This window comes from Culicoides brevitarsis, chromosome 3, assembly GCF_036172545.1.
Source record: "Culicoides brevitarsis isolate CSIRO-B50_1 chromosome 3, AGI_CSIRO_Cbre_v1, whole genome shotgun sequence".
Lineage (NCBI taxonomy): Eukaryota > Metazoa > Arthropoda > Insecta > Diptera > Ceratopogonidae > Culicoides > Culicoides brevitarsis.
This window is the reverse complement of record NC_087087.1, coordinates 31878757-31903894: the sequence shown is the minus strand read 5'-3', so window position 1 is coordinate 31903894 and position 25138 is coordinate 31878757. Positions and strand designations below refer to the sequence as shown.

General features: G+C 28.1%; 1 protein-coding gene across 1 annotated transcript; it reads right to left on the bottom strand.

Moving 5' to 3' along the window:
* Positions 1 to 392: 392 nt before the first annotated feature.
* On the bottom strand, positions 393 to 23487 carry LOC134834356 (ras-responsive element-binding protein 1). Its single transcript, XM_063848991.1, has 5 exons — positions 23123 to 23487; positions 7293 to 7814; positions 2271 to 5987; positions 2099 to 2208; positions 393 to 1414 (listed from the first exon to the last, which is right to left on the bottom strand). Exons 2-5 carry the CDS (start codon positions 7809 to 7811, stop codon positions 1033 to 1035), a joined length of 4728 nt encoding a protein of 1575 aa, XP_063705061.1. The 5' UTR covers positions 7812 to 7814; positions 23123 to 23487; the 3' UTR covers positions 393 to 1032.
* Between the last annotated feature and the right edge of the window lie 1651 nt (positions 23488 to 25138).

Below are 25138 nucleotides of genomic sequence, written 5' to 3'. Positions count from 1 at the left end.
CAAAAAACTTAAAATATATAATTATATTATTATAAAATATGTGCAATATATATGTTTAATTGGAATATTTTTATAAACTTAAAACTATAAATATTTATTTTAATAATTAAATTTTATTTTTTTAAGTATTAAGTGCACCTTAAAGGCTCATCATTTAATTATTATTATTAATATATTATTATAAATTTATTTTAATATATATATTAAGTTATATATTAATATTATATTATTAATGGTGGTACAATTCTGGCTAAATATTTAAATATTTATGAAATCATCATCATCTTACAATCTAATTTTGATATTTTTCTCATTTTTGTTAATTTATATTCCTTTTTTTAATTTAAAAAAAAATGTTATATAACATAATGTTATAGAAAAAGTGAGATCCTGATCGAATATGATGGCACACGACACAAAATATGAATTATGGATTTTAATATTTAATGAAGATCATCTGAATTTTAACTTTTCTATGCTTTTTCTACAATATTTTGTATTAAAAAATGTATTTTTTCTACAAACATTTGTAATATATATGTTGTACTGTACATGTTTGATTACATATTTTTTCATATGTTTGTATATTTTTGCTTCTACAATGTTTTAATAAGCCACTTTGGTTAAAAGGCCTCTTTTGTAATGTACAAAAATGATAAGTTCGTTGTTAAAAGGCTTTGTTTTTAAAAATTTTCGTTAACATTATATATAATTATATACATAATGATGTATATTAATGTATTAAATATATGGATATCAGTGCTTAATGGCATAGAAAAGTGCGAAAAAGGCGATTTTTGGGGAAAGGCTCGTTGCGTTTCGTTGTTTCAGGCATTTTTTTGAAGTAAAACAGGCACGTACACGTAAGTTTCTAAATGTTTCTATAGTTTAAGGTATAATAAAAAGTAGCTAGGAGATCGATGTTTCTATTCTAACATTTTTTTTTCATTAAGTAAGAGACTGACTAGAGATACTGTTGTCCTTTCATGTCAAAAAAAAACTATTTTTTAAGTACATTTTTAAGTTATTTCCTTATTCATTACCTCTTACACCTAATAATTTTGCCGCCTCATCGGGCGAGGACAAAAGTTTGTTTAAAATTCCGCGATCGCTGATCCCGAGTAAGTTTCCAATGAGGTCAGAGGCGTCATTTTCCACGTGATTTTCCTCATTTTTGTGATTTTGTTCGCGTTTTGCCATCGCCAGCTTCCAAATGAGGTCCTTGCTGATCAAATCGGGGATTTTATTGTGAGAATTTTGAGCAGAATTGCCATTTGTGGCAGCTACAGAAGCAGGAGGCGAAGTGACTTCGTCGTCGGACATGTCGCTGGCACTGTTTCCGGTACTGTTGTTGTTGCCGGCGTGTTTTGCGTGCTTTTTACGATGACGTAACATGCTGTGTTTGAGAGTGAATCTAAAAAATAAAAAAAAAAATATTTTCATTTAGTAAAAAATTTTAAAATAATTAAATAAAAAAATTTAAATTAAAAAAATAAATTAAATTTATTAAAAAATTTAAAAACTTAAAAAAAAAAAATTTTAAATCAAAAAAAAAAATTTTTTTTAAAATAAAATTTGAAAAAAATTTAAAAAAAATAAATTTTGATTTAATAAAAAAATATTAAAAAATAAAAAAAAAAAATAATTTTTTTATAAATTAAAAAAACGACACATTTAAATTTTTATAAAGAAAAAATAATTTTTAAATTTATTAAAAATTAATTTAAAAAAATAAATTTAAATTCAAAAAAAAAAAAATTTTTAAATAAAAAAATAAAATTAAAAAAAATATTTTAAAAAAAATTAAAAAAAAATAAATTAAAAAAAAAATTAAAAAAATTAAATTAAAAAAAAATAAAAAAATTAATTTTTTATATTAAAAAATTAAAAAAACGAAGTATTTAAATATTTATAAAAAAATAAATTTAATTTTTTTTAAATGTTTAAAAATTAAAAAAAATAATTTTTTAAAAAATATTAAAAAATTAAAACAAAAATTAATTTAATAAAATTTTTATTTTTTTTAATTTTATTATTTTTTTTTTTAATTATTTTAAATTTAATTTTTTTTTCAAGAAAATTAACTTTCAACACTTACCGTCGCAAACAAACTCCGCATTGGAAGGGCCTTTCACCGCTGTGAGTTCGTACATGACGTCTCAAATCCTCTGTCGACCAGAAACGACGCATGCAAAAAACGCAAATAACCTAAAATTTTTAAGAATTATCGTTAAAAAATATTTTTTTCATGAAAATTTAATTGAAATTACCTTCCGATTCGCATAATCCGGATATTTTCCTTTCCCATCAGTACCTTCGTCATCATCTGGCGACGCTGTATGTACCTCACTTTCACTCTCCAAGTTAACTTTACTGATGATCAAATTGAAATCCTGTTCATGCATCTGCTTGATATGTTCGAGACATTGCCCACGTTCGCCGAAGGACGATTCGCACAAGTGACACTTGAACGGGAGATCCGATCCGGAATTTAATTCACTACTTGGCGGCATTTTTCCCACGTTCGCGGTCAAATTTTGCAACAACATTTGCGTTTGCAGGGCATTTTTCGCTGCTGTTTCGTTGTTATGACCCGGCAAGGGAGCAACTCTCTCCTTCTTTGGTTCGGGCATCTCGTCAATTGGCACAGGAACCGACATTGCTGACTCAACGTCGCCGTGTTTTCGCAACAAATGACGATCGCAATTGCTCTTTGTAGTGAACAACAGCGGGCAATGTGAGCATTTGAAGGGTTTTTGACCCGTATGAGTCAAAATGTGACGTCGCAACGAGCTTGACCATGGGAACATGCGTTGACAATAAGGACATGAAACGCGATTTGGTGCCATGCTATAAGCGGATTTCTTCTTTTGACCCTCGATATTTGAGGGATTGGGGTCGTCAGTGCCTGAATTGTTGCTTTCAGAGGCACTTCCTGACGCGACAAGACCTTCTTCGTCACTTTGATCGACGACATTCGACGCATCTGTGGATCGGTTGAAGAAACGACGGAAACTCATGACGTTTGTGGCATTATCGACGAGTTTTGAAACGGATGCCAAGTCTTCCTCTTTGTTATTTTGCACGGAATCGATAAATTTTTCGCGTTGAGAGTCCGTTTTTTGGGTGGGTTTCATGATAAAATTTGCATTTAACCGTGCCTCGAGCTCTTTTGTGTCCTTTAACGACGACATGAGCATCGAATTTGTGCTATTTACGCGTTTCGCGTGTTCCAAAATGTTTTGAGCCACCTTCAACGCTACTTCGTTCGAACTTTCTTTGCTTTTATTCGCAGCTGGCGACATAATTTCAACATCATCATCCTCCTCGTCGTCATCTTCTTCATCAATTACGAGTTTTGGCTCGTCGTCATCGTTGTTACTCGGATGATTTCCTTGCGACAATGCATTTTGCAGGATCATACTTGCCGGATTGTCCCTATTTGCCTTCAACTGTTGCGCTAAAATCGCGTATTTAACTTGATCTGGTATCGCCCCATACGAATTTAACGGATTTGTTGGCGTTGCAGGTAGCGGAGAAGCGGAATTCATGCTCGCGCCTCGTCCGCGCATCAAATGATGCCCCCCTTTTTGACGAGAAGACCAATATTGGGGATGTTGTTGCTTAATATGACGTTCCATGTTCGAGCGAAGTGTGAAACGGGCCGAACAATGCTCACAAGCGAAGGGCCTTTCGGTGCGATAACGACGTTGTTTCTGTTTCGGCATCAAAACGCCATTTTTGATGACCATTTTGACGGGTCCCGGACTCAACGGAGGTCCTGATGGCTTAATAGGCGTCGAAATTTGACTCGATTGCGACTTTGGGCTATCCAAAAATTTTACAGGAGTAATTGGATCAGCGGATGGGGTATTGCCATGTAACGAATCGTTGAGTTTACTGCCGGAATCGGAGTTGATGCTGCTATTATTGCTCAGGGGAGGCGATGCAAAGGGATTTGTGAGCATCGAACCACCCGACATGGGGTTCGGGATGGAAGGAAAAGCGTTTTTCATGTCGTTCAGGTCGGGATTTGGGTTCAACAAGGAATTTTGCAGGAACAATGGGTTGTTCATAAAGGGAAATGCTGATGGAAAACCAAAATTGCGGTATAACAATTGGAAATATTGAGCTGGATTGAGCTTTGGAAGGGCTTCCGAGAGGAGTTGTTGCTGCAAAAACAACAATTGTTGATTTTTTTCGAAGAAACTCATATCAGGGAACTCTGTATTTGATGGTTTATCTTCGTCGAGCTCATCTTCATCCGGGATATCTTTCGATTTTTTGCTCAAATCCAAGACATCCATGCTCAAATCCATCGGTTTCGTCTCTTTTGATGACTTTTCGACACTAGCATCTCTCGAACTTGGCTCTATCATCTTCTCCAAACTGCGAACTTGGATCTTTGGCGCCATGTCAAACGACAAACTCTCCCTCAAATGCGACGAAACGGGAGTTGTTCGATCCCGAGACGTCTCCCGAGACTTTTTATGCTCCGGAGTGACAAACATTTGCATTTTTTTCACCGGATCATCGCAACTCGAGTCTTCCGTGGGATGATAAATGATCGAACGCTTGATCTCATCTCGGGTATTTTTCCCGTGGCGGTTCCTTAAGTGACGCTCACAATTCGCTTTGGTAGTAAAAGCATAATTACAAATCGCGCATTCATAGGGGCGATCTCCATTATGACTCCGCATGTGACGAATCAAGGCAGCCTTGTCGTTTATGAGATACGGACACATGTTGCATTTATAGGGTCCTGGACCAGCAGCGCTCAAATGCACGCGATTGTGTCCCTTCAAAGCACGCAAATTCGGGAACACGGAAGTGCAGAGACGACATGGGAACTCGCCGCGCATCTTCATTTTACGAAATTCGGCGGTAAAAGCATCTTGTTGTTCTTCGTCGTCGCCATTTTTGGCATCGAAATCCTTTTCTGATGTGGAAATTGGGCGATCGAGTTGCTTCCAGAAGCCCCCGCTGGATGACGTGACGTTGATAATCGATTGGATGTCAGCCAAATCTTTGGTATCGTTTTGCCCGAAGGCAGGGGATGAGGTCATCATGCGTCGTGACATGTTAAAAGGTGAGTTAAAGGGACTCGATTTGTCTGTGGAAGGTGTTGAAAGGACATCAGATGAACCCAAACTCATGGCATTTGATTTATTTCGAAGATCCAAGTTGGCAAAGAAGTCATCGCGTTTCGCATCTTCTTCAGAAGTTTCGCTGAGTTGACGGGAACGCTTCACAGGAGTCGCGATTTCGTCATCGTAACAATCTTTCGAGTGCATTTCCAAGGCCGACGCGCAGGGGAAAGCTCGTGAACATTTCAAACATTCGAAAATTTGGTTGGAAATTGGTTGTCTCAGTTGCGCTTCACATAACGACTTTGCAATTATCGGGAATTTATCACTTGAGAAATCGACAAAAGTCAAATCTTTAAACCCTTGAGTCGCGGGCGACTTGTGAATGCTGTTGCCGCATCGATGTGCATTCAGTGCTTTGTGACTTTTGAAGACAATTTCGCAATGACGGCATTTCGCGGGTATCGTGGGATGTTCGCTATCCATGTGATTCTCCAACGAGAGCATCGACGAAAAGTCATTGCGAACGCAAACGGGACAGCAGAAAGTTTGTGGCTTATTGTTGTTAATGATGTTGTTGTTATTGTTGATCGTTTTCAATTTCCGTTTGTTCGCCGTTAGTGCTTCGTCATCGTGCGAGGATTTTCGTTTTTCGCCCGTGCTGCCGTTAAAATCGTGATTATTGTTGTTCATTGAGGACGAGTGCGCGCTGCTGTGCGACGAATCTGTCGAGCCGTCGTCACTTTCGTACGTTTCGCGTTCGTGTTGCTTGTGGGTACGGATGTGGCGATGCATATTGCCGTTTGTCGTAAAGGTTAAGTGGCAATATTTGCATTTGAACGGGCGTTCGCCGGTGTGCACTAACACGTGTCTGTCGAGGGATGAAGCGGATGAGAGAACCTAAAATGAGAAGAAGAAAAAAATTGTTTGAAAAAAAGTTTCGCTTATCGGGCTATTTTTAAATTTGATATCTTGTCTGGGAACTAATCTTATCAAAAATACGTTTTTTTGTTAATTGAAAGTCTATTTTGGGCTTTTTCAAATTTATTTTAAAGTTTTTGTCAATTACCCTAATTGAAAAGTCTAAATTTCATGACACGAATTTAAAAAAAAATCATCAATATTCAAAATATTTTTTTTTTTTAAAATTTTTAAAAAAAAAAAATAATTTTTTTTTTCACAAAATGATCTTTTATTTTTTTATGAATTTTTGTAATTATTAAAAAATAAAAATTAGGAATATTTGAATTAAGATTTATTTTTTAAATAAAATATTTATTTTAATTTTTAATTTTCATCAAACAAATTTAATTTTTTTTTATTTTTATTTATAAAATAAATTTTAGAAAAAAATTTAATTTTTAGAAAAAAATTATGAAGGTTAAAAAAATATTTTTTTTAAGAAAAATATGTAAAGAAAAATTTAATAAAAAAAAATGTACATAAAAAGGAAAATTTTTACAAAAAAAAAAAAATAAAAATTTTCAAAGAAATTTAAAAATTATCAGAAAAAAATTATAATTTTTATAAAAAAAAATAATCTTTAGAAAAAATAATTAAAATCTTTAAAAAAATGATTTTATTACATTTTTATAAAAAAATAAAATAAAATTTTCAGGAAAAATTTAATTTCAAAAAATAAATAAAATTTTCATTTCCTTAAGCATTTAAATTAAGTTTTGAATTGAATTATTTTTTATATCAAAATTATTTAATTTAGAACATGCGAATTATGTTTTTTTTATTTTTTAATCAATTCAAAACTAAATTTGTTTAAAAAATTCTTTAAATTAAAATTATAATTTTTAATTTAATATTTTTAAACGATTTTTTTTAAATTTCTTTAAATATAAAAAAATAAAATTATTTAAAAATAATTAAATTAAATTTATTTTTTAAATTTTTGAATAGAAAAAATAAATTTTTGAAAAATTTTAATTTTTTTACATGAAAAGTTCTGATTTAAAATTTTTCCATTAATATTTTTTAAAATATTTTTATATTAAGATATTTTAATTTTAAAGTTTCAATAAAATTTTTTATTTTAACTTTTTTAAAAAATTTTTAATATGAAAAACATTACGAAAAAAAGTTTAAAATAATTTAAATAAATTTTTTTTATTCAATTTTTTTCTTTTCAATTTTTGACTTTTCAAATAGAACAAAAAATGAAACCCTCACAAAAACAAAATAATTTTGACTCACCTTCGAACAGATCCGACACGTATAATTTTGATTATCATCTGACGAGTCATTGTTATGTCCGCGAATGTGTGCGGTAAAATCGTGTGGTGTCGTCGAAATGACGTCACAAATGGGACACACATATTTCATGGTTTTCTCCGTGGAATTATTATTTCCCGAAGCATTGAGCTCTTCCTCGTTCGCCGTCGTTGTCGTGGTATTTTCTTCGTTGTTGTCGCTCTTGTGAAAACTTATGCTGCTACTCTTATGACTATTGTTCGAATTTGAGCTTGGCATGAACCTTTTTAGGATATCATCGACACACAATCGCACATTTTTGCGTCGATTTGGCGTCATTTCTGGCTTTTTGCTGCTTTGCTGATAAACCTCGACGTCAGATTCGCCGTTGTCGGACTCGTTTCCGCTCGTTTTCACCGCCAGCGAGGAATTTGGTTTGTTGTTGTCGGATGAACTGGTCTCCATTGGCTCCACAGATGAGTCTGAGTTAACTGAGGCGGGTCGTTCGACTTTCAGATCCATCTTCTGGAATGAGAAAAAAACGAAAAAAAAAATTCAATTAGGATGATTACTTTGGTGAAATATTAAAATAAAATGTAAAATAGAGGGAAGAATCGCATGTTTGGGAAAAAAGCCGCACCCAATTATCTTTCAGGCATCAGCAGAGAGAAACAAAAGTTTTTTTTATTTCATCCCCCGATTACATCAAATTTCTTTAGGGACGCATAAAAACCACTTTTATTCCAATAATCAACGAAATTGACTTTTTTCGTTGTTGTTCGTCGTCGTGTGATAAGGAGTGAATCAGCGTTTATTCCGCCAAATATTTATCTCGTTCACGAAATTAGATCACGCCGCGTTCGTTCGAAAGGTAAACACGGAACGAATGGCTTGGTAAATGATCAATCGTTTATTATATTTGTGTAAGGCTGTGTGCACGATGCTCTCCCTAGTTATCTACCCATCTATCTCTCTATCTATCTGACTTTCCTTCATGCGTTTTTTATATTTTTTTTTTCGTTTGTTTGTGGTACAGAGAGACTCAATAAATGGCACACCTTTTCCTCGTCGGTAAACTAACGAGATAACATTTAACACATTTTGCCCGGTTTTATCTTTGTTTTCCTATTTTTTGTCGATGTTGTGTATTTATTTGTGTCAGAGTCGGAGCTGTTAATGTAATTCGTTCAAAAACACCTTTTTTTGATGAAAATGATGAGCAATGTGTCTTTATTTGATGAATATTGATGATTTATCGATGTTTGTTTGCACTTTATTTTTTGATAAAGCAGATTATACGATTTTATATGATTTATCAAGAAAATGTTTTTTTTGGAATGACGGTTGAGTCATGGCATGCTAAGATTTTTTTTACGTTTCTTGAAATTATATTTTTGTTCTTTATCTTGTCAAAAAAAAAAAAATTGTTAAATTATATTTTTTTTTCAATTTAATTTTAAATAAATTATTTCTTAAATAAAAATTAATTAAATTAATTAATTAAAATTAAAATTTATAAAAAAAATAATTAATTTAAAAATTAATTAAATTTTAATTGACTCTCTAAAATTAATTTTTACATTCATATTTTTTTATTAATTTTTTAAATTTATTAAAAAAAATTAAATTTTTTTATGAAAAGTTCCATTGTGTGATTTTTTTAAAATGAACTCATAATAATATTTAAGATTTGAATAAAAAAAATTAAATAATAAAATTAATTTACTTTGAAATCAATCGAAAATCAGTGAATTAAATTAAATTAAAAAAAAAATAAATTGAAAATAATTTTAAAATATATTTAAAGAAAAAATAAAATATTAAAATTAAACGATTTAATTCAATAACTAATTAAATAAAATTCATTAAATTTTAATATTTTATTTTTCTTTCATATTATAAAATTATTATTATTTTAATCATTTATTTATATTATTTTTAATTTAATTTAATTTTTATTTAATTTAATTCACTGATTTCGATTGATTTCAAAATAATATCAAATTTTATTTTAAATTTTTTAATATTTTTTTATTCAAATCTTGAATATTATTATGAGTTCAACATTTAAACTTTCGAAAAAAATTTAAAAATAAAAAAAAAATAATATTCAAAAATTAATATTTCTTTAAAAAAATCACAAAATGGTAATTTTCATGAAAAATGATTTTTAAAAAATTTTTTTAAAATTAAATTTTGAATTTTTAATAATTTTTTTTTTATAATTTTTGAATATTCGACCATTTAAGGAAATTTATTATAATTCAAAAAAATATAAATTTCAATAGAAATTAAAAAAAAAATATTTTCGAAAAATGCCAAAATTTTGTTAAAATATTAAAAAAAAATGTTTTTAATGAAAATATCAAATTCAGGACCATCAAATCGATTCCTAATCCCCAAAAACAAAAAATAATTCTAAGAAACATTTCTAGCGCTTCAATTAGTATTCATGTCAATTTTTCCACTTCCGCTACATCACATCAACATCGAACAAAAAAAAAAGTCACAGAAATAAAAATTTCTCTTTATTTACTCAATCAAATCCGAAAACGTCGCAGCTACATTCCCAGATCTGAAATTTGTTTATTTAAATACTCATATCATGTTTCTCGTGTGTCGTGTCGCGTCGTCGAGATAACCAAAAAAAAAAAAAAACTTTAACTGATTCATCATTTCATCTCCGTTTATCTCTCGCTGCTTAGTATGACAATCACATGCACACTCAGTCATTATCATAGACAATGCGAGATGCGATGATGATGATGTTTTCTTCGTGATTGTTTTATATTGTTATTCAAGTTAAATATTTGTTTAAAAATTCTTTCAAATAACCCGACCGACGTACGGCTCATTTTCTGCTTAATGACAATAAAATAATAATAATATTAGTTTTCTCGTGTGTTTGCGGGGAATTTTGTTCGTACATTTGCCGTAATCATAATATAATAAAATAAAATGAAATATAATCATCTCTCTCTCTCGTTTTAGTTTTGCATGTGAACAATTTCCAAGCAGCGCCGATGCGACGACTTGTAGACAAAATATCTCGTTTATGCGAAAAAAAAATTGAAGAATTTCACGTTACGTAAGTGTCTCTCGAGGAATATCATTCAGTAGGTATCCGATGAATTCAAACCAAGCAAAAAAAAAATAAAACCACCCAAAATGGAAAATTTTGCCTCGTCAGGGATGTAGCTTTAAGGATTTTTGTGAAAATTAAAAAAAAAATGATTAAAAATTTTATTTAATTAAATTAATGAATATTTTGATTTATATTAATATTTTTTTTTAAAAATAATTTTTGAAACAAATAATAAATTTAAAAAAAAATAAATTTTGAAATTTTTAAAAATTAATTAAAAATAAAATAAAATATTTGAAAAAAAAATTAATTTTTTAAAAATTTTTTTAAACCTAAAAAATTATTTTTAAAATTAAAAAATTAAATTTTTTAGATAATAAATAAATAATAAAAATTGTAAATTTAAAAAAAATAATAAAAATTACATTTTTAAATTAAAAAAAAATTAAGAAAATTTTTAAAATTTATAAAAAAAATTTTAATTTTTAGAAAAAATTTAAAAAAAAAATATTTTTTTAAAAAAAATATATAAAGAAAAATTTAAGAAAAAAAATTTACCTAAAAGGAAAATTTTTATTTTTTTCAAAATTTTCATTAAATTAAGACCCTCAAATATTTAAAAAAAAAAAATTTCAATTTTTTCCTTTTTTTATTTTTTTTTTATTTTTTTTAATTAAAAAATTATTTAAATAATTTAAAATAAAAATTAATTTGTAAAAATTGTTAAATTTTAAAAACATAAAAAAATTAAGATTTAAAATTATTTTAAAACTTAAAAAATTTTTTATATGAAAAATGGTTAAAAATAATAATAAAATATTTCATGAAGAAAAATTTAATAAATTAAAATAAAAAATTACTATCCTCTTTAATTTTTAGAAAAAAAAATTATTTATAAGAAATTAATAAATTTTATAGTATTTTTTTTTTTTTTTTTTTGAAAAAGAAAAAATATTAAAAAAAAATTTTAGAAATAAAATTTTTATTGAAGGAATTTTTAAAAATTTTTAGACAAAATTTAGAAATTTTTAAAAGAAACTTAAAATTTTAAGAAAAAAATTAAATTTTTTATAAAAAACATTTTTTTTTGGAAAAAATTAATTTGATTTAAAATTTCAATTTTCTCCAAAACTTAAAAAAAAAATAAATTTTCATAATTTTTTCTTCAAATTTTCAGATATCAACGCCCCTGTCACCTCACTCCCTCAATGATGACTTTTATGTCTCTCCATACACACTTTCGCACAATCCCGTGTAGCTAGCTGACTGGCGTCGTAGGTACCATCAAATCCCCCAATGCATGGATTTGCTCACAAAACAGCTTTTATATGGTTTCCCTGGCAACAAATCAGCAAGACACAAAACAGACGTTTTTGCTACAACAAAAAAAAGTCCATAAAAAACTGTATAGAGAAATAGACGAGCAGGCATCAGAGCATGAATTTTCCCTTAATTTCAGGCAACGTACAACGGATGGGGTGGCAAATGCGGCGTTAGAGACAGATGTATACGAGGAACGTCAACGACGCAAGATAGATTGAAGCAAAACAGCGAGAAAGAGTGTGAGAGGGTGTTTTGTTAGGGGGAATTATTTTTTTCTGTTCCTCTGATTTGTTCGAAATGGTGATTCGTGGAAATTTTTGATGATAACATTTGGCAGAGATTGCTTTTTCGAGATAATTTAAATCAGGGAGGGAATTTTTTGAAAAATTTGCATGAACGGGATTGGATAATCGGCTCCCTTTGGATAAAATGAAGGATTTTTCATCCTTTTTCCCCTTGGAAATTGCGATTTAATGCAAAAAAAAAAATATTTTATCTCTTTTTCTAGTCCAAGTAGTCACGCAATCGTTATTTTTTCTGTGTTTGCTCACGATTTATGTACAACGCAGACAATCTTTATTTATCAAGTGCCGTACGTGAGTCAGAAATCTCCCCGAATGATAGCTAGCTTATGTATTTATATGTAAATTTAACGCAACATGCACATGACAGCTGCCTATTTCTTTGCCTTTCCGATCCGAAACACACACAAAAGTTGTTTGGTATCATAAAAAAGCAGAAAATCCTGCGATAATTTTATGTGTTTATTGCTTTTTTTTTCGCCGTATTTTTGGGGTGATACGCGAGAAATTTTCTAACAAAATGGATGATGATACGGAAAAATTTCCTCGAGCACACAAAAAAGGCACACAAGACAATCAAAAATTTTTCCGTAGAGGAAAAAAACTTGGGGTGTTGCTAAGCAGATAAAAGTTAAACAGTCGTCGTGTGTCTGTTTTTCTCGCGCTAGCTGCACGTTCTTCAACTCACACATCAAATCAATAAAAATTCGAAAAAAAAAAATGTTCAAAAAATAAACAAAGATAAAAAAAATCGTGAGGAGGTTATTGAACGATCTGATCTGCGCTCCGGTGCTCAGGATTGATGCGAGTTCTTATCTTTCGAGTCGATAATGTTTACTTTGTGAGCGAGCAAACAAAAAATCATGTTCGAAAGTAAGTGTGAATGACACGAATTGTTGGCTCAAGCACTTCCGTCCTCTGACGCTAACATCTCTGCGATGAATTTACGTCAAAATTTCAAATTTGTCATCGGAAGTGACTCAATTTCTGGTATTTTAATTTTTTTTTTGAATCATAAGTTTAAAAAAAAAATTAAATAAAAAATTGAAAATAATTTTTAAAAATATTTTGAAATACAAAATAAAAAAAAAATAATTTTAAAAATTAATTTAAATTTTAAATAAATAAATAAATTAATTAATTTTATAAAAAATATTTTTTTCATTTATTTTATTATTTTTTCGAATTAAATATTTTTTTTTTATTAAAAATTAAATAAAAAGAAAATTGAAAAATTAAGAATTTCTTAATTTCAGAAAATATGAATAAAATGAAAAAAAAATAATAAACAAAAATTAGATAAAAATTGAAGAATTAAATAATTTCTTATTTAAAAATAATAAAATTTTTCAATATTTTAAATAATTTTTAGAAAAAAAAATGAATTCTTGCATCAATATTAAAATTTTTTTTGAATAAAAATTTCAAATATATTTCAATAAAAATTAAAAATGAATTTAAAAATTTTTTTAAAAATTTAATTAAAATAAAAGAAAAAAAAATTAAAAATTAAATTTATTATTATTTAATTTTTTTAAAAATATTTTTTAAAAATTAATTAAAAATTATTTTAATATTTAAAATAAAAAAAAAATTATTTATTTACTTTAGGTATTTTTATTTAAAAAAAAAATAAATAAATTTAAAAAAAAATTAAAAAATTAGAATTTCTCAATTTAATGAAAAAAAAACACAAAAAATTAAAGAAGATGGAGAGAAAGAAGAGAATCGATCCCTTCTCGAGCGTGTCTCTTGGACCATAACTCGAAAAAATTTTTATTTATTTTTTTTTAAATAATAAAATTTTTTGTTCATACCTTTTTGTCCTCCTCCGCTCGTCTCGTCTCGACAAGATATATATTTTTATTTTTCTCATGCACTCGAAATTATTCATGCATGCAATGTTCACTTATTTTTTATTTTTATTTCTCTTTTCCAGATAAAAATATTTCATCGCATCGTCGCGAACGAATCTCAACTGAATCTCGAAAAACACAAAAAATATCTCGAAACACGAAATTTTATTTTTCTACTCACAAAAAAAAAATAACAACATGAAAAAACAAGACACGGAGACAAAAATGTGTATAAACCGAACTGTACAGGTGAAGATCCCTTTTGATTCTGCGTCAAGAAAATGGAGGACAGTGAGCTGATGCCTACAACGCCGCTACTTGTCGTATGTACGTTGGATGAACGGCACAGAGAACAGAAAAAAACTCTCAGTTTTTCGTGTTTTAATCTATTGATTTGTAGTCATGGCGACTAGTTAGGTCACCACACACACGACGACGCGACAAACACCCCCGTTAGGGCTTCGCTGTACGTTTATTTTCGCGTTACGACCGAACGAACAAAAAAATACCTAGAATTTATTCCTAAAGTGAACGACGAGCGTAATAACGCTAAAATGATTTTTCTTGTCTTCTTTCGTGCATTTGCAGTACGCGGCGAGGTTGTATGGCGCGACGTGCATGAATAAAAAATGATACAATTCCGGTTCAATTTGATGGAAAGGGGGATGGGGGGCGGGGGCAGGTGGTTCAAACATCTCCGAAGAGTTGGTTGTCTTCTGCACGTGAAAGGAAAAACACAAGAAAAAAGGGGGAGACGGTCGATATTTCTCATCAAATATAAACGTAAGACGATTTTTTACTGCTTTACTTCTTCTTTTTCTGTTTTTTCTTTCGTTCCATGTTTGTGCCAAGTCGAAATTTACATACGAGGATGAATGGAGAGGGAGCTATTTTAAGGTTTATTGCCTCGTACGTCGACGATATTGAGAGGTTTCACCCTCGCTCGTCTCTCTGACAACTGCGAAACATGGCAGGAAATGAATTTTCATATCTTTTATCTCAAAAAATGAAAAAAAAAAAAGAGTAAAGTACATGCACCTGGTTTGAAAATATCTGAGGGAAAATCCTATTATTATTGCTCATGTTACTAAAAACTCGTGTGTCGCACATGTTTCAGATACTATTTTCTTGTATTTCAAAAGAAAACCTACAAAAAAAAATTATTTTTACTTTTTTTTTTTCACCTGATCATCTGAACCGCACGCGGACAATAAAAAATAAAAAAAAAATAATAAAAGGGGATTTAAAAGTTGCATCGATAAAAATGTGACGAGAATTGTATCATTTTTTAACATATGTCCTTCTACTGGTTCAACCTGACAAGAATGAGCAGGTGAAAAATTTAACAGGATAATATATTAAATATATAGCGGAAATGTAATTATATACCAATTCGATATTCGTTTTCTGGTTGTTATTTTTGTTTCGGTGAGTAACAAAGATCGGCCTTTGACCTTTTTTTATTTTATTTATTTTTTTAGGGGTAGTTTTTTTGGTAAATTTCATCGAGGGAGACGAAAAAAGAAGCTTAGAAGCCATTTTAAGTGAAATTATGGGAAAATTTAATTATTTTGGTGAAAATAAAAAAAAATAATTAAAAAAAAGTTATTTATTTAAAAAAAAAATATTTAAAAATTAATTATTTAATTAAATAAAATAATTAAAAATATTATAAATTAATTCTTTAATAATAAAAAAAACGTAAAAAATTAATTTTAAAGAAAAAATATTTACAAAATTCTTTTAAAACTATTTTTGAATAAAAAAAATTAAAAAAATAAATTTGGATTAAAAATTCAGAAGAATTTTATCTTTTTAGACAAAAATTTAAGATTTTTTTAAAAATTTTTTTTAGAGAATTTTGTTTTTTTAAGAATTTAGAAAAATATATTTTTTTTTTTATTTTTTATTCTTTAAAATAAATTCTTTTATTAAAATATTCATTGAAAAGAATAAAAAATATAAAAATTATTTTTTTTTAATTAAAGAAAATTTTATATTATTTTTTTTATTTATAAAAGAATTATTTTTTTTTTTAATTTTTTCAATTAAATAATTAATTTTTAATAATTTTTTTTAAACTAAATAATTAATTTTTATTTTTTTATTTAAGAAATTATTGAATTAATTTTCATATAATTGAATTTTTGAGCAGAATTTGATATTTTTTAATTAAAAAAATATTTTTGGATAATTTTTTTAATTTTTAAGATATTTAAAAAACATTTTTTAAATTATTTTAGACAATTTTAACTTTAAATATTTTTATTATCTTCAAATAATTTAATATTTTTAATAGTTTTTAAAATTTACATTCAGTTATTGAATGAAATTTGACTAAAAAAGTAATAAAAAAATTTTTTACTTTTCTTCAAATTTGAATTTTAATTCTAATATTTATCATATGAAATATTTGTTGTTTATTAAAATTTAATTTTTAACTTTAATTTTAAAAAATAAAAGAAAATTGAGAAAAAATAGTTCATTTAGTAATTTTTACAAATAAAAAAAAATGTCCATTAAAATATAAAATTTTGAACATTTTTTAATTTATTTTATCCAAAAATAGCTCAAAATGACCTTGAAATAAATATTTTTAATTTCTTTGACAAAATCATTCAAAATAATTTTCTTTAAAAAATTTCAGTAAAAAATAATAGTTTAAGAAAAAAAATACAAGGAAGACTTGTCAAGTCACGAGAATTACGAAAATAATCCAATTAAGATCTTCCCTTTTGATTGGACAGCAAAAACGCCGTAATAATAAAAGGACAGAAAAAAGCGCTTCTCTTCCCATTGATTATTTTCTTCTTTCTCAGTAGTCATCATTGCGCCCGTACGCTACCACACACGCCATACAGCCCGTACAGTTCCGCCACACAAAATGGAGATTATAGAAAGAGATGCAAAACAGGCAAAATCTTCGTTCTCCGTTCATTGATCAGAGAAATGAGTGACTCGTTTGCTGTGTGTCGTATGGGAACTTTGGTGGGTGGTTCTCTTTTATTTCTATCGCTTAATCCTCTAAATTCGAAAAAATTATCCGGGTTTAGTGACGAGATGATGAAAGAAGGTGTTAATGGCGTGTCTTGAAATTATTTCATTGTTGTGATGAAAAAAAAAAGAAAAAAAAAGATGAAACCAGCATGTCACATGCCAGCGACTCGAAATGCCATGTATGGAGTTGTTGTCGTCGTAAAGCTACTTATTTAATCGATAACTCGGTGTATGAGTGTGACAACAAAAGCATACGAGGTACGGAAAAAAGTATCAACAACAACAAAACCTCCACAAGTCCTCGCGTATTTTATTTATATTTGACAAGTTTGTCTCATATAACAACAATGACGAACGACGATCGCTCTCTCACGGTCATTTATTCAAAAAAAAGAACAAAAAAACATGAAAAACGTGATGATTTATTCATCAGACGCCATTCTTTTCTTCTTCTTCTCTCGTCTTTTACGAACAAAATTCCTCATTTGCCTGTCTTTCTTGTCGAGGAGACAATCGAGCAGCAGCATTTGCATTTTTTGCCTTCTTCTTTGTCGTTGGTGCTGCTGATGATGATGATGATGGTTCATTAGCATAATCTTGTCTGGACAGACAGGAAACCAAGAGATGGGAAGATTCTCGAAAAATCATTTATAACCGCCTTCAATTCGTGACAAGCTTACTGCCATTATCGAAATACACAAAAAAAAATAAAACTAAAAGAAGAAGAGAAGAAGAAGCAGAAAAAAATGATTTGGTTACGTTTCGATGCGCGCGCGCAAGATTTTCACGTTTTGTACGGAGCGACGAGTATTTATCTCAAATCATTTGATACCCACATGGATGGCTCTGCAGTAAATTTATGGCTTTTGCTCGTTTTGCTACAAACTTCAAGCTAGAGAGTGAATGAGAGATGATGTCTATAGAGAGGAAAAAAAAATAATGAGTCATTTCTCGCTTTTATTTTCAAATTCATAGGTTTTTACTTTTATTTTATTTTAGTTGGTATCATGAAACATGGAAGAATTCTCATCGCACGCGGAATATGTTCGAAAAAAATGGAAGGTAGAGTGACTGGGCAAGCATTAAAATGATGCGTAATAGCATTGTGTTCAATGATAATGCATTTTAACGATTTTTCGTTGATAGTGAAGGTATATTAATGGCTTTGATGACGATTTTTTTTTATTAGTTGAAAGATGAAATTTTTTTAATTTTTAATTTTTTTGCAAATTTTTAAAAATTTTTGACAAATTTAAAAAAAATATAAATTTTATGAAATTTTTTATTTAAAATCGAAAAAAATAATTTTTTATTATTTAAAAAAATATTAATTTTTTAATTCAATCTTAATTTAAAAAAAAATAAAAGTTCTTGTGAGATAACTTGCTTTTTTATGAAGTTTTTGTGAATTTTTAATTAAAAAATCATTTTCAATAAATTAGAAAATTTTTTAAATTTTTTTGTAAATTATTTAAAAAAATAGTTTTCATTAAATCTCATAATTTTTAAAAATTTTAACAGTTAAAACAATTTTTTTTTTCAATTTTTTCATTAATATAAAAATTATATTTGTGGATATTTATTTATTTTTTTTTTAATTTAAATTTTACAAAAATTAAAAATATTATTTTTTTGTGATTAAATAATTTATTAAAAAATTAATTTTTATTAAATCTCAGAATTGGAAAAAAAATTATAGCTTTTATTTTTTTTTTAATTTTTTAATTAATAAATTTTTTGTGAATATAAAAAAATATTTTTTTTTAATTTTAATTTTAAAATGTAATATTAATTTTTGTCATTAATTAAAAAACTAATTTAATTAAATTAAATTTAAATTATTTTTTTTATTTATAAAATTTGTTTAAAAATTCTCAAATTAAAAAACCAATCAATTTATCACAAAAATTTTTACTTTCTTGAATTTTTTTAAAAATTTTAATTGAAAAAAAAAATAATAAAAATAAATTTAAAAAATTTGAATTTAATTTTTTTAATAAAAAATTAAAAAAAAAAATAATTTTAATAAAAAAAATAATGTATATATGTTGTCTTGAAAAACTAATTTTCATTTAATTTTAGAATTTTAAAAATATATAGAAGCTTTAAATTTTTATTTTTTTTTTAAATTTTTAAAAAATTTTAAATTAAAAAAATATTTTTTTTATTAATTTATTGATCAAAAAAATTAATTTTAATTTTAAATAAAATTTAAAAAAACTCTAAGAATAAAATTTTAAAATTTTCTGTTGAACATTTGGATGATTGTAGATAAAAGACTTTCGATTTTTGCTCGATAAAAATCTTGAACATTTTCTACAGAAAAAAAATTTCTGACATTTCACCAAATTAAAGTTAGCACGTGTGCACACTTACTGAACTAAACACAATACATTTCTCGCGTATGCGAACTTGGCAACTTGCTCCATTGTTTTCTCGCTCGATATGACTTGAGTGAGAGACTGGGTTAAGACAAAAGAAATGCGCTTCGATTGTGTAATAAATGCGCGACTTAAATGCCTTTTATGATGATTTGTCATCTTTTTAAGATCGAAGCTTGAAGAAAAAAATTTTTTTTCTCAGGAACATTAATCAATTGAATCAAAAAATTCAAATTTTTTAATCTCTTGTCCCTTGCAACCCTTGCTCGTGATAAATTTGAAGAGAGATTTAAATGTCTAGGGGAATGCCGAGAGATTATTCATGAAAAAAAGGGCAAAATTACAACTTTAATGCGTTATTACGCATGTTAAGTGTGTGCATGTCCGTTTTTAATTTGAAAGGTCGAAGGTGCTGTAAAAACGATGACCATCAAGAGTTTCAGTTCATTCAGGGTTTACGACACGAGAGAATTAATGATTCGTCAAATTCGTCTTCATCTCGTGTCTAGACTCCTTTTTTTTCACATCTTGAGGCGACGAGACATTGGCGCATGAGCGACTTTCGTACCTGAAGCATTTGCATAAAACAAAAGTAATAATAATTATCCATTATTGTCTTTTTTTTTGTTCTCGGTGTCAAAAGGTGCTTCTTCTGTTTCTTCTTTCCGATAAATGAACAAAGTAATAATTATTGGAGACATCTGTCTCTATGTACCTGCCTACGGTTCCATGTGTCGTATGGAAAAAAAATTTTTTTTTATGAATATTAATAAGCAAAAAAAGTGACAAAACAATAAAATTCGAACGATTGAGGTTGCTTAACTTAACTTTGCAATAATAAACAAATAAATAAATATGAGTAAATTAACCCTTTGTTGCCCGAAATGGACTTGAACAAAAAAAACTTCAAAGGACAAGTGAAACCCGAAGCTCTTGAAACTTTTAGAAATCCTCGACAATTGACATGTCTAACCTCAAAAGCATCGTAATTCAATTCCAAGCCTGTTCAGGTAACTTTTAATTATTATCATTTTTATTTTTCCTCAGAATAAAATAAAAATGATAATAATAATAAACAATAAATATGCAAAAGTAGATTAAATTTTAACCTCAATTCATTGTATTCAAATTCCAGCAACTTTTTTGTCACCTTTAAAGCACGTCGTTAGCAGATCGAATCAAATCGAAGCCCCTCCCAGTTGAAATTTCCTCGTCGCCAAATATTTATGAATTAAACTTTCTAACTATAAGTACTCAACGTGGTTAACGGTTCATCAGCATATGCAAATCAAATCATCGACAAAAAAAATAAACAAAATTTTGATCGTGAAATTATTCGATCCATCGTCTAATTGAAGTTTACCTAAGTGAAGAAGAGGAGATATAAAAATCACGTATGCGGTTCCTGTTTAGTTAGTTACGCGTGCGCGCGAAACTTTCTTTCGCATAGAGTGATATCCGGACTACCAAAAATTTTGAAGATATCTCGTAACGGTAGTTTGACGATCAATTGATCAACTTCTCTGGATACTTTTCAAAGCTTAAGAGCTTCAAAATAAGTTTTCATTGGTAAAGGACAGGCTTCAGCAATTTGATCCTCTTAGATGGGCATATTTTGTATGAGGTTACAAAATATGCCCATTTAAATCAGGATCAAATTGCTGATCACACAGCGCCCTCTACTGTGTTGATACGAGAATCAAACCTGACAGATCACATAACCTCTTTTACTGATCTTAACAAACGTAAATAACCCAATGAAATGGAATGGCTTCTTTTTAAGGCATTGTATTCGAGGAGTCTTTTGAATTTTTCAAAGGAAATTTTTCCAAATTTTATTTATTTAGAAGGAATAGAAAAAATTAAAATTTGGAAGAATTTTCTATGAAAAGTCCGATTATTTTATTTTGCCAATGCCTTAAAAAGGAAGCCATTTTGTTCCATTAGGTTTTTGTTAAGATCAGTAGAGGGCACTATGTGATCTGTCATTTTCAGGGTATGATCCTCGTATCGCTGGATTCGACGCCAAATGGATCTTTTGTGCTCCCAACGAGGTCTTTATTAACACAAAATGTTATTGATCGAATGATTTTTCTCGGAAATCATGAGATTTCATAAACTTCAAATCCAGAATTTCCGAAAGAAAAATCATTCGATCAAGTATCAATAACATTTTGTGTTACGGCCTCCATCTTTGTGAACAGAACATTCTCTTATCTGCCTCTCGATACAGATACAATGACACGACAACCGTGCTAAGTACTAAATATACAAAAAAAAAATCATTTCGATAGATAGCTACGCGACACTAATCACAATCGTTTACTTTGTCAAACGTACAAATAAATGATGATGATCATGATGATGAAATTCCAATTGATTTCGTGTGTGTGCGAGTATTGAGAAAAACAAACAACTTTGATCGACAACCACAAGATGATAATCTCTTATCAAACATTTGTGCAATCATGTCTCGCTTTGCTCGTTCACAAAAACTGAATACAATTGAACTCGTTTTTTCAATAATTTCCGAAGCAAATGTAGTCACGTATCAATGTCGTTGCCGCTGCTGCGTATATCCAATCACTCATGTAACCAGCAAAGGGGGGTTAATAATTAACACACATCATTGCGATGCGATTATTTGCAACGAATCCAAGGTTGGTTTTCGCGAGAATCATTGCACGAAAAAAAAAATTTCACCAAGTTTTTTTTTTCTAGTTCAATGAATTTCTGATCAAGTCAATCCATCATCGCGAAAAAATTAGCAAAGTGTTAACGGAATCCATTCAGATATTATTTAATTTCAATGTTTTTTTTTCTAACGTGTCGATGTGCAATATGAAGGTACGATTGGCAGTGTTGTGTTTAGCAAAGTTTCACCTTACCATTTGTGATTACACATAAAAATATCGCGTTATATGCAAACAAATGTGTGCATTCTAACATACTTAGGTAGGTACATTCGAACGAATAATTAGGACTGTGTAATTAATATTTTGTTGTTTTTTGCAAGTTTCTGATCAATTATTAATTATTAGTTAATTTGAAGTATTTTGTTTTAACAAGAAATTATTGCGAAATATTTGTAAAAAAATTATTTGATTAATTTAAAAAAAAAATAAGTTGAAGGATTTATTTTTAAATAATTTATTTAAATTTGAATTTATTTGATTTAAATTTTTTAGTTTTTTAATTTAATTTTTTTTATTTTTTTAAATTAATTAATTATTTTAAAATATTTTTTTTAATAATAATAATTTAATTTTTAATATTTTTTAAAATTTTGAAAAATAATTGCAAAATTATTATTTTTAAAATAATTTAAAATCATGAATTTTTTACTCAAAAAATAATTGCAAATTATTTTAATGAAAAATTTTTTAAAAAATTAATTACCTAATATTTAAAAAAAATAATTAAAATTTACTAAAAAATTAATTAAAATTTAAAAAAAAATTAAAATTTATTTTAATTTAATTGAAAATTAATTCAATAAAAAATTTAACCAAAAATAATTTCAATAAAAATTTATTTTAAATTTGATTTTACTTAAAAAATTTAAATAAATAATTTTCTAAAAAAATATATTTTCATTAAAATTCTTTAAAATAAATCCCAAACAATTATTTTTCCATCAAAATGATAAAATTTAAATTCTGAAAATTTATTTATCTTATTAACTTGCGCAAAAATCCCACAAAAGATTTTTTTAACAATTAAAATTGATAAGTTTAAAACTTCAACAAATGCAAGAGCACATAGAAAAGTAAATCACAAAATTTCTTGTTGTTATCTGGACTTTTCTTATCAATTGATATGTCTATAAAATGTATCGAAAAACAACAAAATCCACGACTCTACGAAATAAAATGATAAAATTTCTTACCTTTTATTATTATATTCTATATGATGTATCAATAAATAGCTTAAAGTTGTTATTGATGATGATGATGATTCACTTTTTTCTTTAAATTATTTTTTTTTCTTATTTAATTTTTTTCCTCAGAATTGCACAATTTTTGTATTTTTTCGATGTTTTTTTTTTATTTTTTTTTAAATTTATTTTTTAATTTTTTCCATTGATGAGTAGATGAAGGCACACAATTTTTATCATAAGTATTTTTTTTTGTTCACAAATTTTTTTTTCTAAGTGTTTCACATGTAAAGTCGTTGTACAAATTATAAAATCAATAAAAATAAAATATATTTTTTTCGTGTCCGAAGAGACAGTTCGAGATGCGATGCTACTCTTCCAACTGCCACACAAGATGTGAACGATTTTCTACTCTACTCTACTCTGCTCTGGTCTCTTGCCGTGAGTTGTATCTATGTGTGCGTTAAAAACACCTTTTTCTTCCCCAACGTACGTGTCCATGGGCAATATACGGGCACGTACGTAGCACACATGTAGGTACACATGTAGACACACATCGTCAGACTTCGGTTGGATGAGATAGACTTGAGTTCTTCGATCCAGGCGAATGTACGAGCGACGTGTATGCCACTCATTCAAAATAAGGTAGATATCTTTTCGCGCTTATTTCTCTTCTTTTGCATATTTAATTCCGTAGCAAGGCACATGTAATGTATTCAAGTAACGTTCGTCGTTATCATCATTCCTTTTTCACACGACGTTCTGTACGGGCCCGTATGTCTATAGATACAGACAACTCGCGTACGTCAACTCGCAAGAAAAGGCATTATGGAAGAAATGCCTTAAAATTTTTTGAAGATACCTCTCAAAGGTTGTATTTTACCCAATATCTGTGTGATTTTGTATGCGCATGTGTGGAATTTTCCCTTTTTTTATATAAACGCGCTATATACATTTATTGCAATTTAAATGGAAGACCCAACAACGACGTGGATATTTATTGACGACAACTCCTCTTCCGAAAATTCCTCAAATAATTTCCAAAAACCTGTCTGCAAAAACTTTCTTATCTGCTATAATCCAACGTACATTTTGCAATTCACCCGAAAAATAAACAAAAATCGACTTGACTATAAAAATTTCTGATAACATTGATTACATTTTTGACTCGACTTCGTGTCGAGCGAAGTTGGGTCTCTTAATTGCTCGACGTCGACTTAAAATGACTCACCGATGACGATAAACATAAACTTTATCGTCATTTGCATGACACATTAAATAAATGCAAAAAAAAAATGCCTGTCGGACCTTCGCTTAATAGGTAGGTATCGCCTATTAGAAATCGATCATATCAAGAAGGCAATAAATTTAAAGCTTGACGATTATGTAAGTATCGTCTGAGGTCGAGGAATTTTTTTTTTCGACTAATTGGAAAGTTGCATAAATTTTTGGTGATTAAAAACAAATCAGAATTTATGCACAACACAAATTTTTTTTTTCGTACAGCCCAAAAAATTTATTCTTCCGTTCCCATTTTTTTTGGAGACAGACACACATTAAAAATTATTATTTTATCGTCTGTACAATTTGTGTATGGAAAAAGAAAATTTTTGCATTGATTTTTCTGTGTGCGTGTATGTGTAGAAGTATGTTAAAAGGTGACATCAATGCTAGTCAATATCATAAAATTATTATCGTTACCTAATTTGTATGATAATTTTTTATTTTTTTTTTTATAGGAAAGAATGGAAGAATTGAGGAAGAAGAAGGTTTTGAACGACGACATGCGAAGAAATTTCCAAGAAATTTTGATGAAATTTTTTTTCGCTTAGATAACGGAAGTTTTGATTTATGACTCTTGAAGGATTTGAGAATTTGGATTGAAAAATTAAAAAAATATTGAATTGTAAATTGAGACCCTTAAAATTTCTGAAAGTGCATATTATGACCTTAAGAGGTTTGAAAGTTGAAATTGAGACCCATGTGAGGTCTTAAAGTTGAAATTGGGACCCTTAAGAGGTTTGAAAG

What these genes read in the sequence shown, in the direction of transcription:
- LOC134834356 (XM_063848991.1), bottom strand. Translation starts at nt 7,811, where the DNA reads ATGGATCTGAAAGTCGAACGACCCGCCTCAGTTAACTCAGACTCATCT. An exon ending in CGGATTATGCGAATCGGAAG is followed by an intron (nt 2,209 to 2,270) that starts GTAATTTCAATT and finishes TAAAAATTTTAG; the next exon opens with GTTATTTGCGTTTTTTGCAT. An exon ending in TGCGGAGTTTGTTTGCGACG is followed by an intron (nt 1,415 to 2,098) that starts GTAAGTGTTGAA and finishes TTTATTTTTTAG; the next exon opens with ATTCACTCTCAAACACAGCA.